The sequence below is a fragment of the Salmo salar genome, chromosome 08, assembly GCF_965601325.2.
Source record: "Salmo salar chromosome 08, fSalSal1, whole genome shotgun sequence".
Lineage (NCBI taxonomy): Eukaryota > Metazoa > Chordata > Actinopteri > Salmoniformes > Salmonidae > Salmo > Salmo salar.
In genome coordinates this window covers 21,882,340-21,902,581 of record NC_138298.1, presented here as the reverse complement: position 1 = coordinate 21,902,581, position 20,242 = coordinate 21,882,340, and the positions used below count along the sequence as shown (strand labels likewise).

General features: G+C 45.4%; 1 protein-coding gene across 4 annotated transcripts in view; it reads right to left on the bottom strand.

Moving 5' to 3' along the window:
• The window catches only part of LOC106610206 (zinc finger protein 827), a 115,697-nt gene that overhangs the window by 34,437 nt on the left and 61,018 nt on the right, over positions 1-20,242 (bottom strand). For 3 of the 4 annotated variants that reach the window (XM_045722760.2, XM_045722758.2, XM_014209404.3), the window contains exon 5: positions 3,057-3,359. In XM_045722760.2, coding sequence (XP_045578716.1) covers positions 3,057-3,359 — 303 coding nt within the window. The remainder of the gene's footprint in view (positions 1-3,056; positions 3,360-20,242) is intronic. The other variant, XM_045722759.2, reaches the window with a different exon arrangement.

Sequence of the window (20,242 nt, the reverse complement as noted above, 5' to 3'; positions counted from 1 at the left end):
AGGTACACTCGTCTTAATTAGCAAGGTAATGACCTTGGGTGCTGAGGGCGAGGAAAGACGAAACAGAGGGGAGTATATTGGGACAGAAATAGGCTCACTGCTAGGAGAAGGGTGTGATTTCACACCCATGGTGGGGGGTAGGGGGAGATGGAACCAGGGACAGTGGGTGGCAGGGACATCATCACCCACACTTTCCCAGCCTGCCTGCCTGGGACAAAGGGTATCACTCAAGGCACTGTACCCCCCCATAAACCCCTCCTCCCAGTCCCCTGATGTCCTTCTGTACCCTCTATACCAGTACCCATCTGCTAACAGGCACTAGCAGGCGTTAGCCAGCAGCGCGGGGGACTGTTTAGCCCTACTGTAATTAGCCCCTAGACGCTAACCGTGCTAACAGCATGTTTTAAAAACAGATGTGGGGGGTGGCGAGAGGGCGCTATCGCCACCACCGTCACTTGATAAGAAGAGAGAGAGAAAGAGCGAAAGAGAGAGAGAAACAGAAGTGACCTAGTTAAAGCAGTGACGCAACACATTACAGTACATAATGGCCAGTTTTGATGCCAGTCCTCCTTGCTCTCCTGATGGTTGCCTTGGTCAACTGAAAATGAGCTAGTGTGGTCATTTAGTTACACCTAGCCTATTCCATATTAGTGGGTTTAAGGCGGAGCCTCTCTGGTAACAATCCATTTAACCAATCTATTGTAAGATCTTTGTAAGGTTTTTTTCCAATCTGTGCTCAATCGCAAACATGTGACTTTCAGCCAACAGCGTGCCTCCCTGCGCCGGAGTTGACCTCGGCAAGGGGTCAGAGGTGACGGAGTAGACGCCCTTGGAACCTCGTGGCCGTGTGACGCAGATGACTCATACGGAGTTGACCTTCCCCCTGGCCTCTCCCCCCCTCCTCCGCCCCCTTTCCTCTCTCTAACCTCAAAGCCGTCTGACTGAGGGGCCAGACTCACTGTCACAGCCATCACACCAGACAACCTTCTCTCCAAGTCCCTCAGACGACCCCGCTGCTGTTGTCATGACAATGGACGACGGCACTACCCTCTCTACTTAGCTCCGGGGGGGGGGGGAGCACAATGAAAGATATTTGAAGTATTAAACCTAGAATCATACATTTTTCTCGGCGCATGCTGCTAAATTACAAAGGCTAACTGGCCAGTGTTAACTACACTGACAGGCTAACGGCTTGGGAGGATGTGGTGGTGTGGTGAGCATGTCAGCCCAGAGGTGGGGAATGATGAGGTGAGGAAACAGAACAAAGGACAAGCAGCAGTAGTGGAGGAATCACTCAGAGACTTCCCACCTCCTCTCTCTTCAACTCTCTCTCTCACCATCTCTGTCGCTCACACACACAGACACACGTAATGTATAGTGTGTGTGTGTGTGTGTGTGTGGTGTAATGTAGTGTATAGTGTAGCAGCGCTCACCGGCAGTGTCTATGACTCACTGTAGACACAGGGCGACCCAGAGAGAACAAGAGAACAGAACAATGGCAGCTGGTGTGTGAGGGTACAGGATGAGATGAGAGATCACTGTACTGTTATCAACTGCTGTGTTACACTACACACCCCGCAGCAAACACACACACAGTACTGTTCCCTCGGAGCATGGAATCACATGAAATCAAGAGATCACACACACACACACACACACACACACACACACACGATAACACCCACCCACCACCAACACCTACAGCACACACAACCTGCAAGCGACACACAGACACACACTTGAACCACTTAGACACTTGATTAGTGGAGAGACACACTCAGCTCTCACACTGTGGACAAACACATGCCCAACACACACACTTGATCTGTGCCACACACTTGACCATACTTTCATCTGAAAATAAAATAAGCAGATTGGTGATAACACACTGTAATTACGTAGCAGCGAATAACATGAAGCATGCTGAATCTAGCACACGGTTCAGGACAGGGTGTTCTGTTCAGTCCTTCCATCCTTTCACCATCTCTGTCTCATATAGTCGAGGGTGAGAGGGGCCTCTCGTATGACATAACCTGTACTACAGCAGAAATAACAGAGAACATGCTAAAACTAGAAGACGGTTTAGGACAGGGTGTTCTTTCTTCCCTCCGTCATCTCTGTTTTCATAGAGAGGGGCGAGGGGGAGAGGGGGCCAGGTTTGAGGTTCACTGTAGCGCACCGTTGGAGATGGACCCAGCAGCCATCGATTGGTTTGTTTCGGACGGGGGACCGCAGGATGGGAAAAGGATATTGACTGAACAACATGAAAAATAATTGACCCTTCTGCCATTCTTCCACCCAAAAAAAACTTGAGAGGAGGCAGGAGGGAAGGAGAGAGAACAGAAACCGGGGGAGAGAGAGAAAGAAAGAAAAACAGAAGGAAGTGGAGAGGAATACGCAGGAGGGAGAGAAAGAGAACAGAGGTGTTGAGAGAGGACTTTGACCTGGATATTACCATGGGAGGACACAAAGGCTTTGGTGCCAAAATAGAGAGCTTTGAGTCTCAGTGTAAGAGATAAACATTTCACAGTACAATGGTTTTCACCTGTACTGTGCCTCACCTTTGACAACTGTTCCATTTTACTTCTCTATATACAATGCTTTTACCCATGTCATTACATGGCAGGGACCTGGGTCACCTTTGACCTCTCTACTGATTCATTCCTATTGGCTGATTTAAGGCACTGTAACTGTACCATGTTGACCCAGTCAAGAGCAGAATAGATTGAGGACTGCCTTTCACTGCAATCTCCAGATCAACATGGGTGAATTCTTTATTAGCTACACAAATGTGAGAGATCACTGAGTAGAGTTTTAAGACTTGCACGCCTTGTCAGTACATAGGTCAAGTTAAGGTTTGTGGAGCTCATTTGAATTCAATCCAATCTCTACTTGCACTATCCTATATTGAGAAACATCAATTCGTTCTAATTCTTTTTTATGATCAAATTGGCTGTGAATGTGTGCAGTGTGCTGTCAAAAAACATCACTTCTAACCCTGAACACACACACACAAATGACCCCCCCCCCAACCCACACACAGCCCATTACCTTACCTGATAGCTTCATCAGCAGCTCCGACGCCACCTTGAAGTTGATGTCCTGGCTGAGGAGACTGTTCTTGTTCCCCATGGGGCTTCCCTCCCGTCCCTTCAGGGTCCCCCTGTGGGCCCCACTGTCTGCTGTGACCTCTGCTGGCCCTGTGGCCCCCAGCGCCGCGCCCTGCTCCTGGTAGAAGGAGGAGTAGCTGGGCTGGCTCCGGGGGCTCCTCCGCAACTCTTCCTCCTCTTCCTCTGCCCGGGGTTCCTGTTTCAGATGGAAGGACTGTGGAGACTTCAGGGCTTCCTTCTGGTTGGCTGCTATACAGAGAGAGAACGGAGGGGAGAGGGTTAGAGAGAGAGAGGGTTAGCGAGAGAGAGGGTTAGAGAGAAAGGGTTGCAGATTGCATTGTACTTATTTTTTGTGCAATCTTATTCCATTGTTATTAATTTCTTTACAACTATTCTTAATTTTATTGGCACCGGTATTATAATAATTATTATATGGTTTTTTTCAATGTACTTTACTCAAACCAGTGAATATCAGTTATTATAAGTGAGATCATTAACTATCAGCTCTTGGAATATCCAGGGCCTATACTCTTCACATTTTGGTTCTAAAACAAATTATCCAGAATGGATTAAAAACATCAAGGGACAGGACATCATATAATCCTACTGGAAACATGGTGTCGTGGAGACATAGATACTCAGTGTCCCTCAGGCTATAGAGAAAGTTTACTACCATCAATCAAACATAAAAATGTTCAACGGGGCCGAGACTCAGGTGGAATCATCATTTGGCATGAGCAGAATTTAGCACTCAATGAAATGGAAAAAAAGGTACCAGTCGCATTTGGCTAAAACTTAACAAAGGTACAATCTACTGTGACAATGATGTCTACATATGTGCAGCTTATGCTCCTCCTTCAGATTCACCATATTATGATGATCAGTTGTTTGACGATCTCCGCAAAGAAATCATTACAGTTCAGGCAGAGGGTAAAGTGCTTCTTTAAGGAGATTTCAATGCAAGAACAGGTTCTGAGCCTGACTACACTGATGCGGGAGGTAACCACCACATATTTGGACACCCCTCCTTGTACAGTAGCCCTATTATAAATAATAGAAACAGTCCTGACCAAATACTGAACAAAAATGGGAAGGAGTTAGTGCATCTCTGTCGAGCCTTAGGCCTGTACATGTTTAATGGTAGAGTCAGAGGGGACTCTTTAGGTCAGTTTACTTACTGCTCAGCTCTTGGGACAAGTGTAGTCGATTATGCCATCACTGACATTGACCCCTCCTCCATTAGTGCATTCACTGTCAGACCACAGACACCATTGTCAGATCACAGTCAGATCAACGTGTTTCTGAAGAAATTAACCGGCAAAACTCATTAAAAAAAAACTGCCCAATAAACTCTACAACATAAACCAATCGTACAGATGGGCTCCAAACAGTGCAGAGAGATTAATTGAAACGTTGAACTCAAATGAAATAATGAACTCTATACAGTTTTTCAATAACTCACAATACCAAAACAAAGATGGTGTCAACTCGGCTACTCAAAACATCAACTGCATATTCCAAAAAGCAGCATCGAAAGCAAATTTGAGAAAACCAAAGAAATGCAATATCAGAAACAAAAAACAAAATGTTTCTGACAAATGGTTTAATAATGAATGTAAAACAATTAGAAAACACCTAAGACAAATGTCAAACGAAAAACATAAGCAGCAAAACAACCCAGAGCTACGATATGAATACTTTGAAACAGTATAAACAAACACTGAAATGCAAGAAATTGAATTATACCGACAAGACACCTGATGAAATTGAAAACGTAATTGACCAAAATCAGTTCTGGGACATGTGGAACAATTGAAGCACAACAAAGTCACAAGAATTATCCATACAAGATGTAGAAATTTGGAAAACTTATTTTGATAATCTATACAAAAACATCCCACAAAAAAACTTACAACAGAACCAATTAAAATTTTTCTTTAATTTCTACATCCTTGAAACAGTCATTAAAAACAACCAAAATCCATTAGATTACCCAATAACCCAACAAGAACTAAATGAAAAGCTCAAATCTATTAAATCAAAGAAGGCTTGTGGTCTAGACAACATCAGAAATGAAATGCTGAAAAACAGCAGACCTGTGTTGCAAAATGCTGTGCTTAAATTGTTCAACATGGTTTTAACTTCTGGCTGCTTCCCTGATGTCTGGAACCAGGGGCTCATCTCCCCTATCCACAAAAGTGGAGACAAATCACACCCCAATAATTATAGGGGAATTTGCATAAACAGTAACTTGGGAAAGGTTTTCTGTAGCATTTTGAATTCAAGAATTCAAACCTTTCTTCAAGAAAAAAATGTAATAAGTAAATGTCAAATTGGCTTTCTCCCTAACCATCGCACTACTGACCATATATACACCTTACACACACTAATTAATAAACACGTCCACCAAAAAAAAAGAGGGCAAAATCTTTGCTTGCTTTATTGACTTTAAAAAAGCATTTGATTTTATTTGGCACGAAGGGCTATTCTACAAAATTCTCCAAAGTGGGCTTGGTGGTAAGGTGTATAACTTAATAAAATGTATGTACACAGAAAACAAGTGTGCAATAAAAATCAAAAAACCAAAGAACAGAATTCTTTTCACAACGTCGAGGTGTGAGACAAGGCTGCAGTTTGAGTCCAAATCTTTTCAACATTTATGTCAATGAATTAGCAGACATGTTGGACCATTCTCCAGCGCCAGGACTAACACCATTTGACACAGAGGTGAAATACCTGCTATATGCTGATGACTTGGTACTTCTATCACCAACTAAAGAAGGTCTTCAACAGAACATTAATATTCTAGAGCAATATTGCCATAATTGGGCCCTGGCAGGAAATTTCCAAAAAACAAAAATCATGATCCCCCCCCCCCACACCATAATTGAACACACTAAAAAATTACACCTACCTTGGTCTGACCATATCTGCATCGGGAAACTTTAATATGGCAGTGAATGCACTCAAAAGAAAAAGCACGCAGATAAATAAAAATGAAATTATTCAAAATCAACATCCCAATTAGAATTTGGACCAAAATATTTCACCATGTAATCCTGCAAATAGCTCTTTACGGAAGTGAGGTTTGGGGGCCACTCAATAAACTGGACTTTAAAATGTGGGACAAACATCCAATTGAAGCCCTTCATGCAGAATTCTGTCGGAAAGTCCTACAAGTTCAGAGAAATACACCAACTAATGCATGTAGGGCAGAATTGGGCCGCTTTCCAGTAATAATGAAAATACAGAAAAGATCATTCAAATTTTGGCTACATCTAAATTCAAGTCCAAATTCAAGGCTGCAATTTAAAGCACTTCAAACCCAAGAGCTGAGCCCAGAAACGAGCCCTCTCAGTCAGCTGGTGTTGGACGTAGCCAACCAAGCTGACACCAGCACTGCTTCAAAATAAAGAATTCAAATAAACAAAATCATGAACCAATCAAAGGACTCATATTTCCAACATTGGAAAAACGAAACAAAATCCCAAAGCCGACTAAATTGCTATCTGACCCTAAACAGAGAATATGAATTGTCTGATTATCTCTACTCTGTCAGAGATACGAAGCAGAGACAGATCCTTACCAAGTACAGGCTGAGTGACCACCGATTGGCAATAGAAACCGGCAGACATAAAAAGACATGGCTACCCAAAGTGGAGCGTGTATGTGGTCACTGTACGACAGGGGAGGTAGACACAGAGATGCACTTTCTCCTTTACTGTGATAAATATTCCTCACAAAGAGATTCATTATTCACAGAAATGACTACATTTATTCCAAATTTGAATTTATTAAACCCAGAGGAAAAAGTAAAAATACTTGCCTGCCATACATAGCCTGAGGGACACTGAATAATAACATCTGCATAGTAAACAGTTACTTATTATTACTATTATTGTTATTACTATTATTAGTGTTGTTTATCATTCCAAATAGTAGTGGTATGGGTGGTAATGGTAATGATAGCAGTTTAGTGATGGTGGTAGTAGTAGTAGTGGTATGGGTGGTAATGGTAATGATAGCAGTTTAGTGATGGTGGTAGTAGTAGTAGTGGTATGGGTGGTAATGGTATTGATAGCAGTTTAGTGATGGTGGTAGTAGTAGTAGTGGTATGGGTGGTAATGGTAATGATAGCAGTTTAGTGATGGTGGTAGTAGTAGTAGTGGTATGGGTGGTAATGGTAATGATAACAGTTTATTTGTTATTGTTTATAATTTTATTACAATGTATATTGTATACATTGTTGCTTTGGCAATATTGACACAATGTTTTTCATGCCAATAAAGCAGCTTGAATTTGAAAGAGAGGGAGAGAGAGAGGGAGAGAGAGGGAGAGAGAGAGGGAGAGAGAGAGAGGGAGAGAGAGAGAGGGAGAGAGTTGGAGGACAGTGAGAAGGTTGGAGAGGAGGAAAAGGTGAGAAGGAGAGAGGGGTCACATGGACAAATGAAAGAGGAGCGAGAGGAAGAAGTGGGAGGGAAAAGGGAGAGAGGGTCGAGCCAGATTGGTGAGAGAGGTGAGGGTCAAGAGGAATGAGAGGGATGACGAGGACAGAGAGAGGGTAGACAGAGAGAGGGTTGAGGAGGGTTGTGTGTGAGAGATCCTCAACTATTTGTGGAATGATACAGTGTGGACTGTGGCAGAAGAGCAGGGTTCAACTGAGGTTTTCTCCATGTGGCAGTTGATCACATAAACCCAACAATAACATAACGCTGGTCACATGGCACAACACGTGTCTGCATTCTACTGTCTTCTGTGTTCTTAGTTTGTACCTCAAACCACACACACACAAAGTCACACAGGAACATAGTCACACACACCACACACACACTGACCATTAACATGTGTGAGAGAGAGAGCCGATCAGATTGAGGATGAGAGTAGGTTTTGTAAGCGGTTTGTTATTTAGAGAGAGAACTGAAAGTCCCTGGTCTGGACCATCAGTGAACAGTGAATCCTAGGATCCTGGAGCACAGTGGGCCAGCACAGATGGTAGGACCTAATGACTGACTCCCTCTCTCTCTCTCACTCTGTCCAGGTCCGCAGGGCATCTCTAACCAAATCCACTCCTCCTCTTCTCTTTCTCTCCATCTTTATTTCTCACACACACACACCAAAAAGCCATTGAGTTAAGTTAGGCTTGCTAATACACAGATAATAATGAAACTAAATATTATCTGCAGAGGTGTGCGTGTGCATATATATATATATATATATATATATATATATATATATATATATATATATATATATATACACGTGTGTGTGTGTGTGTGTGTGTGTGTGTGTGTGTGTGTATAGGGAAACTGGGTCACATCTAATCCCGCCTTAGATTAATAATTAATAATTAGACATGGAGCAACTTCTGATCGCTGCCAAGAAAACACAGGGTCCAATGGTGCCTCAATGCTTTGTGGTGATGGTTCTCTTACTCTCCATCTCTCACTGCTCTCTCTACACACACACACACACACAGGTCTGTTATCACTCTTGGGTCGACGGCTGTCCAGTTTCCTCCGGCCCCACTATAGATCCGCTCCCCTGCTCACCCCCCCTCACCTGCTCCTCACTCACCCCATCTCACCCTCTCCTCACCCCCTCCCGTCACACCTAACATCTCCGGCCGCCACTGGCCTGCCGCGGGGCCACCCCCCCCCGCCCGTGTCATAAATCTGCGGCAGCTCCGGCCATCTGATTAATGATGATGCATGCCGGAGGGACAGAGGGGGACAGAGCTCTCAGGTAAGGGAGGACAGGAGCCACACTGGCAGAACCTCCCTGTGGGTGGACCTGCTAGACCTAAACCGCCCATGCTGTGCCACTGGACTGTGCTGGTGGAGTCTGGTAGTAGGGGAGGGGGGGCGTGAGGCCTAGTGGGAGGAGTGCGAATGCGGGACAGTGACTTTCACGTCAAGGGGTTAGGGGTCGCGGCAGCACCACCAGCTGGAAATGTCACACTGTCGGATGTCAGCGGGCAGGCTAAGTATAACCTGGTCAGCACCTGGAAGGACGTCCTCTAATTAGGAGTGTGTTCAGGCCGTGTTGGATCAGACAGGGACAGCACGCTTCACTGTGGCCCTTGCGAGGCCTACACACACACACCAACTCTATTACAGACGACTTGCGCGCGCACACGCACCCCTCCGACCGTACTCCACCGGAACAAAAACAACCCTCAAGACGCAGTGGACGCGGTGCTTACACACGCGGTGCTCACTCCACTACAATGACCTTTCTGTTGGGCCCTATAAATAGCATCGTATTTCAACTCTCCCAATCTGAGTTACGGAGATCACTCAATTATTTAGTACCCTAATGTGACGTTTTTTTATTTCTCCAGTCCGGAACTCAAGTATCACAAAAAACACACAAGTGTACCATATCTATTCCACTTAGCAGATGCCTTTTCCCTGCAGGAATCTAACCCATGATGCTGACATTGCTAGAGCCACTCTCTTACCAACTGAGCCACACAGGACTGCTGCTGCTACGACTGCTGCTGCTGCTACTACTGATGCTGCTACTACTGATGCTGCTACTACTACTACTGCTGCTACTATGACTGCTGCTGCTACGACTACTACTGCTATGACTACTACTACTGCTATGACTACTACTACTGCTACTACTACTGCTACTACTACTACTACTACTGCTACTACTACTACTACTGCTACTACTACTACTACTGCTACTACTACTACTACTACTACTGCTACTACTGCTACTACTGCTACTACTGCTACTACTACGACTACGACTACGACTGCTGCTGCTACTACTGCTGCTGCTGCTACTACTACTACTACTGCTATGACTACTACTACTACTATGACTACTACTGCTGCTACTACTGCTGCTACTACTACTATGACTACTACTACTACTACGACTACTACTGCTGCTACTATGACTACTACTGCTGCTACTATGACTACTACTGCTGCTGCTGCTACTACTGCTGCTGCTACTACTACTACTATGACTACGACTGCTGCTACTGCTACTGCTACTACTACTGCTGCTGCTGCTTTGACTATGACTGCTGCTGCTATTACTGACGCTGCTACTACTACTGCTACTATGACTGCTGCTGCTATTACTGATGCTGCTACTACTGATGCTGGTACTATGACTACGACTGCTGCTGCTACGACTGATGCTGCTACTATGACTACGACTGCTGCTGCTACTGCTACAATGACTACGATTGATGCTGCTACTACTGATGCTGCTACTATGACTATGACTGCTGCTGCTACTGCTACAATGACTACGATTGATGCTGCTACTACTGATGCTGCTACTATGACTATGACTGCTGCTGCTACGACTGATGCTGCTACTATGACTACTACTGCTGCTACTACTACAACTGATGCTGCTACTACTGATGCTGGTACTATGACTATGACTGCTGCTGTTACTACTGATGCCGCTACTATGACTACGACTGCTGCTGCTACGACTGATGCTGCTACTATGACTACGACTGCTGCTGCTACGACTGATGCTGCTACTATGACTACGACTGATGCTGGTACTACTGATGCTAGTACTATGACTACGACTGCTGCTGTTACTACTGATGCCGCTACTATGACTACGACTGATGCTGGTACTACGACTGATGCTGGTACTATGACTACGACTGCTGCTGCTACGACTGATGCTGCTGCTACTATGACTACGACTGATGCTGGTACTACTGATGCTAGTACTATGACTACGACTGCTGCTGCTACTACGACTGATGCTGCTACTACTGATGCTGGTACTATGACTATGACTGCTGCTGCTACTACGACTGATGCTGCTACTATGACTACAACTGCTGCTGATGCTACGACTGCTGATGCTGCTACTACCACCACTACTGATGCTGCTACTACCACGACGATGACTACTGCTGCTAATACTACTGCTGACACTGCTACTACGACTACTGCTGCTGCTACTACAACTACTACTACTGCTACTACGACTGCTGCTACTACTACTACTACAAGTGCTGCTACTACGACTGCTGCTACTACTACTACTACGAGTGCTACTACTGCTACTGCTACTACTACAAGTGCTGCTACTACTACGACTGCTGCTACTACGACTACTGCTGCTACTACGACTACTACGACTACTGCTGCTACTACGACTGCTACTACTACTGCTGCAACTACGACTACTTCTGCTATTATGACTGCTGCTGCTACTACAATGATGACGACTACTACTACGACTACTGCTACATCCATGACTACTACAACAACTGCTACTACTAGTACAGCTACTACAACAACGACTGCTACTACTACTACCACTACATCCACGACTACTACTACATCCACGACTGTTACTACTGCTACTGTATCCATGACTACTAATGCTGCTATTACTGCTGTTGTTACTACATCCACGACTATTACTACTACATCCACGACTACTACTACTGCTACTGTATCCATGACTACTACTGCTGCTATTACTGCTGCTACTACATCCACGACTATTACTACTACATCCACGACTATTACTACTGCTACTGTATCCATGACTACTAATGCTGCTATTACTGCTGCTGTTACTACATCCACGACTATTACTACTACATCCACGACTACTGCTACTACTGTATCCATGACTACTACTGCTGCTATTACTACATCCACGCCTATTACTACTACATCCACGACAACTACTGCTACTACTGTATCCGTGACTACTAACGCTGCTATTACTGCTGCTATTACTACATCCATGACTATTACTACTACATCCATGACTACTATGCTGCTAATGTATCCATGACTACTACTGCTGCTATTACTACATCCACGACTATTACTACTACATCCACGACTACTACTGCTACTACTGTATCCATGACTACTACTGCTGCTATTACTACATCCACGACTATTACTACTACATCCACGACTACTACTGCTACTACTGTATCCATGACTACTACTGCTGCTATTACTACATCCACGACTATTACTACTACATCCACGACTACTACTGCTGCTACTGTATCCACGACTACTACTGCTGCTGTTACTACATCCACGACTACTACTGCTACTACTGTATCCATGACTATTACTGCTGCTACTACTACTACTGTATCCATGACTACTACTGCTGCTATTACTACATCCATGACTATTACTACTACTACTGTATCCACGACGACTACTGCTGCTGTTACTACATCCACGACTATTACTACTGCTACTGTATCCACGACTACTACTGCTGCTGTTACTACATCCACGACTATTACTACTACATCCACGACTACTACTGCTACTACTGTATCCATGACTATTACTGCTGCTACTACTACTACTGTATCCATGACTACTACTGCTGCTATTACTACATCCACGACTATTACTACTACTACTGTATCCACGACTACTACTGCTGCTGTTACTACATCCACGACTATTACTACTACATCCACGACTACTACTGCTACTACTGTATCCATGACTATTACTGCTGCTACTACTACTACTACTGTATCCATGACTACTACTGCTGCTATTACTACATTCACGACTATTACTACTACATCCACGACAACTACTACTGTATCCATGACTATTACTGCTGCTACTACTACTACTACTACTACTGTATCCATGACTACTACTGCTGCTATTACTACATCCACGACTACTACTGCTGCTACTGTATCCATGACTACTACTGCTGCTATTACTACTACATCCACGACAACTACTACTGTATCCACGACAACTACTGCTACTACTGTATCCACGACTACTACTACTACTACTGTATCCACAACTACTACTGCTGCTGTTACTACATCCACGACTATTACTACTACTGTATCCACGACTACTACTGCTACTACTGTATCCATGACTATTACTGCTGCTACTACTACTACTACTACTACTACTGTATCCATGACTACTACTGCTGCTATTACTACATCCACGACTATTACTACTACATCCACGACAACTACTGCTACTACTGTATCCACGACTACTACTACTACTACTGTATCCACGACTACTACTGCTGCTGTTACTACATCCACGACTATTACTACTACTGTATCCACGACTACTACTGCTACTACTGTATCCACGACTACTACTACTACTACTACTGCTGCTGTTACATCCACGACTACTACTGCTGCTATTACTACATCCACGACTATTACTACTACATCCACGACTACTGCTGCTGCTATGTATCCATGACTACTACTGCTGCTATTACTACTACATCCACGACAACTACTACTGTATCCACGACAACTACTGCTACTACTGTATCCACGACTACTACTACTACTACTGCTGCAGCTACATCCACGACTACTACTGCTGCTATTACTACATCCACGACTACTACTGCTACTACTGTATCCCTGACTACTACTGCTGCTATTACTACATCCACGACTATTACTGCTGCTACTACTACTACTACTGTATCCATGACTACTACTGCTGCTATTACTACATCCACGACTATTACTACTACATCCACGACAACTACAGCTACTACTGTATCCATGACTACTACTGCTGCTGCTACTACTACTGCTGCTATATCCACGACTACTACTGCTGCTATTACTACATCCACGACTACTACTGCTACTACTGTATCCCTGACTACTACTGCTGCTATTACTACATCCACGACTATTAATACTACATCCACGACTACTACTGCTACTACTGTATCCACGACTACTACTGCTGCTGTTACTACATCCACAACTATTACTACTACTACATCCACGACTACTACTACTGTATCCACGACTACGACTGCTGCTGTTACTACATCCACGACTATTACTACTACATCCACGACAACGACTGCTGCTACTACTACTGCTGCTGTTACTACATCCACGACTACATCCACGACTACTACTGCTGCTATTACTTCTACATCCACGACTACTACTGCTACTACTGTATCCATGACTATTACTGCTGCTATTACTACATCCACGACTACTACTGTATCCACGACTACTACTGCTGCTGTTACTACATCCACGACTATTACTACTACATCCACGACTACTACTGCTGCTACTGTATCCATGACTACTACTGCTGCTATTACTACTACATCCACGACTACTACTACTGTATCCATGACTACTAATGCTGCTATTACTGCTGCTATTACTACATCCACGACTACTACTGCTGCTACTGTATCCATGACTACTACTGCTGCTATTACTACTACATCCACGACTACTACTACTGTATCCATGACTACTACTGTATCCACGACTACTACTGCTGCTGTTACTACATCCACGACTATTACTACTACATCCACGACTACTACTGCTGCTACTGTATCCATGACTACTACTGCTGCTATTACTACTACATCCACGACTACTACTACTGTATCCATGACTACTAATGCTGCTATTACTGCTGCTATTACTACATCCACGACTACTACTGCTGCTACTGTATCCATGACTACTACTGCTGCTATTACTACTACATCCACGACTACTACTACTGTATCCATGACTACTAATGCTGCTATTACTGCTGCTATTACTACATCCACGACTACTACTGCTGCTACTGTATCCATGACTACTACTGCTGCTATTACTACTACATCCACGACTACTACTACTGTATCCATGACTACTAATGCTGCTATTACTGCTGCTATTACTACATCCACGACTATTACTACTACATCCACGACTACTACTGCTGCTACTGTATCCATGACTACTACTGCTGCTATTACTACTACATCCACGACTACTACTACTGTATCCATGACTACTAATGCTGCTATTACTGCTGCTATTACTACATCCACGACTATTACTACTACATCCACGACTACTACTGCTGCTACTGTATCCATGACTACTACTGCTGCTATTACTACATCCACAACTATTACTACTACATCCACGACTACTACTGCTGCTACTGTATCCATGACTACTACTGCTGCTATTACTACATCCACAACTATTACTACTACTACATCCACGACTACTGCTGCTACTGCTGCTACTACTACTACTACTACTACTACTACTACTACTACTACTACTACTACTACTGCTGCCACCACCAATCACCATAGTTTAAGCTGTTATTCATGGTGGTGTGCTGTGCCTAGGTTTATTTCACCCAAAGAAAATGACAGAAGTCAAATTACAGTACTTTCCCTGTCCACAGGCTTTAGCCCTCTGTAGCACGTCAACTTCCCCCGAATGCTGTCGGTGTTGTGGTCAGAGTTGAGGAAATAACCAACAGCCATCTCTGGGTGACCGGGTGATGTGATGAGTAGCTTTCTGCCTGGCCTGGTCTGAGTGAATGAAGATGTATCCCATCTCTGCCGCCAGTGTAGCAGGCGGGGGCACCTCGTCAGTGGCAGCCTCCTGTGTGTAGTAGAGGTTCCTTCCTGGCCTGAGTGAAAGAAGATGTATCCCATCTCTGCCGCCAATGTAGCAGGTCTGTGGCAGCCCCGTGTCGTTAGAAGCAGTTTTACTGTCTCTGGCTGAGATGTGACTATCCATCTCTGCCTGCCTTCAATGTAGCGGTTCAGTGGCAGCTTCCCCATCGTGTGTAGTAGTAGTACACTAGGGTTCATCCCGTCTCTTGTCTGTCTGTGGCCCAGGGGTGATGGTGCTATCAGCCTGTCTCTGTTATCACCCCCTGTTGACATGCCATCAGCCACCCAGCAGGACACTGCTCTCCCTCTCTATTTTTTACTCTCTTTTTCACGCTCCACCTCGGACTCCGGCTTTCTTGTTCTTTTGTCCCTTTTTCTACTCCTCCTGCTGTTTCTTTTTCGCTCTCCCTTGCCTCTACCTTTCCCTCTCCTCCCTCTGCCTTCCCCTCTCCTCCCTCTGCCTTCCCCTCTCCTCCCTCTGCCTTCCCCTCTCCTCCCTCTGCCTTCCCCTCTCCTCCCTCTGCCTTCCCCTCTCCTCCCTCTGCCTTCCCCTCTCCTCCCTCTGCCTTCCCCTCTCCTCCCTCTGCCTTCCCCTCTCCTCCCTCTGCCTTCCCCTCTCCTCCCTCTACCTTCCCCTCTCCTCCCTCTGCCTTCCCCTCTCCTCCCTCTGCCTTCCCCTCTCCTCCCTCTGCCTTCCCCTCTCCTCCCTCTGCCTTCCCCTCTCCTCCCTCTGCCTTCCCCTCTCCTCCCTCTGCCTTCCCCTCTCCTCCCTCTGCCTTCCCCTCTCCTCCCTCTGCCTTCCCCTCTCCTCCCTCTGCCTTCCCCTCTCCTCCCTCTGCCTTCCCCTCTCCTCCCTCTGCCTTCCCCTCTCCTCCCTCTGCCTTCCCCTCTCCTCCCTCTGCCTTCCCCTCTCCTCCCTCTGCCTTCCCCTCTCCTCCCTCTACCTTCCCCTCTCCTCCCTCTGCCTTCCCCTCTCCTCCCTCTGCCTTCCCCTCTACCTTCCCCTCTCCTCCCTCTGCCTTCCCCTCTCCTCCCTCTGCCTTCCCCTCTCCTCCCTCTGCCTTCCCCTCTCCTCCCTCTGCCTTCCCCTCTCCTCCCTCTGCCTTCCCCTCTCCTCCCTCTGCCTTCCCCTCTCCTCCCTCTGCCTTCCCCTCTCCTCCCTCTGCCTTCCCCTCTACCTTCCCCTCTACCTTCCTCTACCTTCCCCTCTCCTCCCTCTACCTTCCCCTCTCCTCCCTCTACATTTCCCTCTCCCCCCCTCTACCAATCCCTCCTACCTTCTCCTCTCTTTACTATTGTCTCTCTCCTCTCCAGCTACACTTCCTTCCTCTCGCCTCATCCGTCTCTCTGCCAGACGCTTGTCCAATGCGCCTCACCTCTCGCTCCATGGCCGGGCCTGCCGTCAAATAACTTCATTAGCTTTCCACCTCTGTCACGCTGGCCTGCTCCCCCACTAACAACTGGCTCCTGTTTTCTTCAGAAGAGGAAAAAGAGGTGGCTGCTGGGCTAGTGTCCACACACACACACACACACACACACACACACACACACACACACACACACACACACACACACACACACACACACACACACACACACACACACACACACACACCACACACACACACACACACACACACACACACACACACACACACACACACACAGAGACACACGGAGTGGAAGGCAGAAACAATAGCTGACAGTGTGTATACTGAGCTGGACAAAGTAGTGTAGATACTGAGGGCTGACAGAGAGGATGGACCAGAGGTCACATATGAGAAGTGTTGACTGACTGGCTGGCTGACTCTGTTCATGTCTAGTGGTCGAGAGGAAAATACATTATTGAGAAGAGGTTGTAACATGTTGTGTCTGCCCACCCCGACAGGTGTTGTCAGATGAATCTTAAACAATATTTGAATCAGAGAATAGGTGACTGGATATCTTACAGTATATTATGTAGACATATTGGTTGTGTATAAAACGTGTGAACCCACAAGCACACTCACACAGAGACAAACACACTACACGGCATCCAACGCTTTCGCTCTTTTTCTCTCTCTTTCTCTCGCGCTCTCTCTCTCTCCTCTGAGATTAATAAGACACCCTCAGCACCAATGATACTTCCTCCCACAAGCCCCTGCTTCAGCGGCGTGCCAATTATTCACACCCGGCCCGGGGTCACGCTCGCTGTCACCTCCAAACAGGGTCGTAGCGGGGACCGCCATTATTACCTGTCTGAGGGGTCCTGCGAGTAGCGTCCTAAGCGGGCACCATCCACGCATTTCAAAGTACCTCCGCGGACTTTCATCTTTCAAATCAGAATGAGGAGGATCACACTGGGTAGGCTGTCGGTTGTGTCAGAGTTGCCGTGCGGGGGAGAAATCAAAGGGGATTGGACGTAACACCCAGAGGAGAATCAGGGCAGCCTAAAAAATGATGAGGTCAGAGGTCAGAGAGAGTTCACTGGCTTCTTTATGCCTGGGGAACTCAGTCAGATCCTACTCGCTCTCTTTTTCTCTCTCCTTTGCCGTCTGTCACTTTATTTAGCTATTTTGTTATCAGTTCAAGTCAATTCAAGGGGCTTTATTGGCATGAGAAACATATGTTAACATTGCCAAAGCAAGTGAAGATAATATACAGTGGGGGGGGGGGGGAGAGTATTTGATCCCCTGCTGATATTGTACGTTTGCCCACTTACAAAGAAATGATCAGTCTATAATTTTAATGGTAGGTTTATTTGAACAGTGAGAGACAGAATAACAACAAAAAAATCCTGAAAAACGCATGTCAAAAATGTTATAAAATTATTAGCATTTTAATGAGGGTCAAATACTTATTTCCCTTATTAAAATGCAAATCAATTTATAACATTTTTGACATGCGTTTTCCTGGATTTTTTGTTGTTATTCTGTCTCTCACTGTTCAAATAAACCTACCATTAAAATTATAGACTGATCATTTCTTTGTCAGTGGGCAAACGTACAAAATCAGCAGGGGGTCAAATACTTTTTTCCCCCCACTGTACAAAAGTGAAATAAAGAAAAATGAACAGTAAACATTACACTCAGACGTTCCAAAATAATAAAATACATTCAAATGTCATATGTCTATATACAGTGTTGTAACGATGTGCAAATAGTAGAAGTAAAGGGAATGTAAATAAACATAGATATAGGTTGTATTTACAATGGTGCGTGTTCTTCACTGGTTGCCCTTTTCTTGTGGCAACAGGTCACACATCTTGTTGCTGTGATGGCACACTGTGGTATTTCACCCAATAGATATGAGAGTTTATCAAAATTTGATTTGTTTTCAAATTCTTTGTGGATCTGTGTAATCAGAGGGAAATGTGTGTCTCTAAGATGGTCATTTACATTTAAGTCATTTAGCAGACACTCTTATCCAGAGCGACTTACAGTAGTGAATGCATACATTTCATACATTTTTTTTCTTCCATTCTCCGTATTGGTCCCCCGTGGGAATCGAACCCACAACTCTGGCGTTGCAAACACCATGCTCTACCAACTGAGCCACACGGGACATTTGGCAGGAGGTTGGCAGGTGGTTAGTGTTACGGATACAGATATCCTGTGTGTGTATTTGTTTTCTCTCCTTCTGCCCTAGTCACAGGTGTCACTCATCAGTCACCACTGAAGACACACCTGCTCCTTTTCCCTTACCCAATCACATCCCCTTACCCTCGGTTTAAAAGTATCCCAATCAATTCTCTCTGCAGAGCTCTCTTTTGTTTTTGCACCTACATGTCACTTTGTCTGTTATCCTGTGAGTATTGTATTGTTATGGTGTACGACTGTTTTGTTGGTGGGAAAAGGGGATAACCAGCCAAGTCGCCCATGGGCCTACATTACCCGTAGGAAAACAGTGTCTAAATACCCTAGTTAGAACTGGGCGGACCACCCACTGTATTTCTGGTTAGTTAGCTAGCTGTTCTTAAAGCAGGCTTGACTAGCTTAGGGGTTTGTTTGGATATTTATCATTTCTTTCCTTGGGTCCAGCGCAGCCCCTTTTTCCCACACCCCATTACCATGTGTTTAAAATAAACCTGAAGTGTTTGACGGTAGATTTAGGTTGTTTGTGGTTTTTTAGTTCTCACTGTTACTTTTTCACTGGGGTGATTTGCATGAGATATGTTATGGGTCTCGTTTCCATCCTCCCTAGACTGCAGGGCCAAAGGGGTTCGTAACAGTCAGGAAGTGCAGCTCAGTTTCCACCTCAGATTGTGGGCAGTGGGCACTTCTCTTGAGAGCCAGGTCTGCCTTTCTCAATAGCGAGGCTATGATCTCTCCCTCTGTCTTTTTATCCACCCTCCTTCCCTCTTTCCATCCTCCACCCCTGTCCCTTACAGCCCTTCTCTCCATCCTACACCTCTCTCTCTCACAGCCCTTCTCTCCATCCTACACCTCTCTCTCACAGCCCTTCTCTCCATCCTACACCTCTCTCTCTCACAGCCCTTCTCTCCATCCTACACCTCTCTCTCTCACTGCCCTTCTCTCCATCCTACCCTCTCTCTCACTCCCCTTCTCTCCATCCTCCACCTCTCTCTCACTCCCCTTCTCAACATCCTCCACCTCTCTCTCTCACTCCCCTTCTCTCCATCCTACACCTCTCTCTCTCACTCCCCTTCTCTCCATCCTACACCTCTCTCT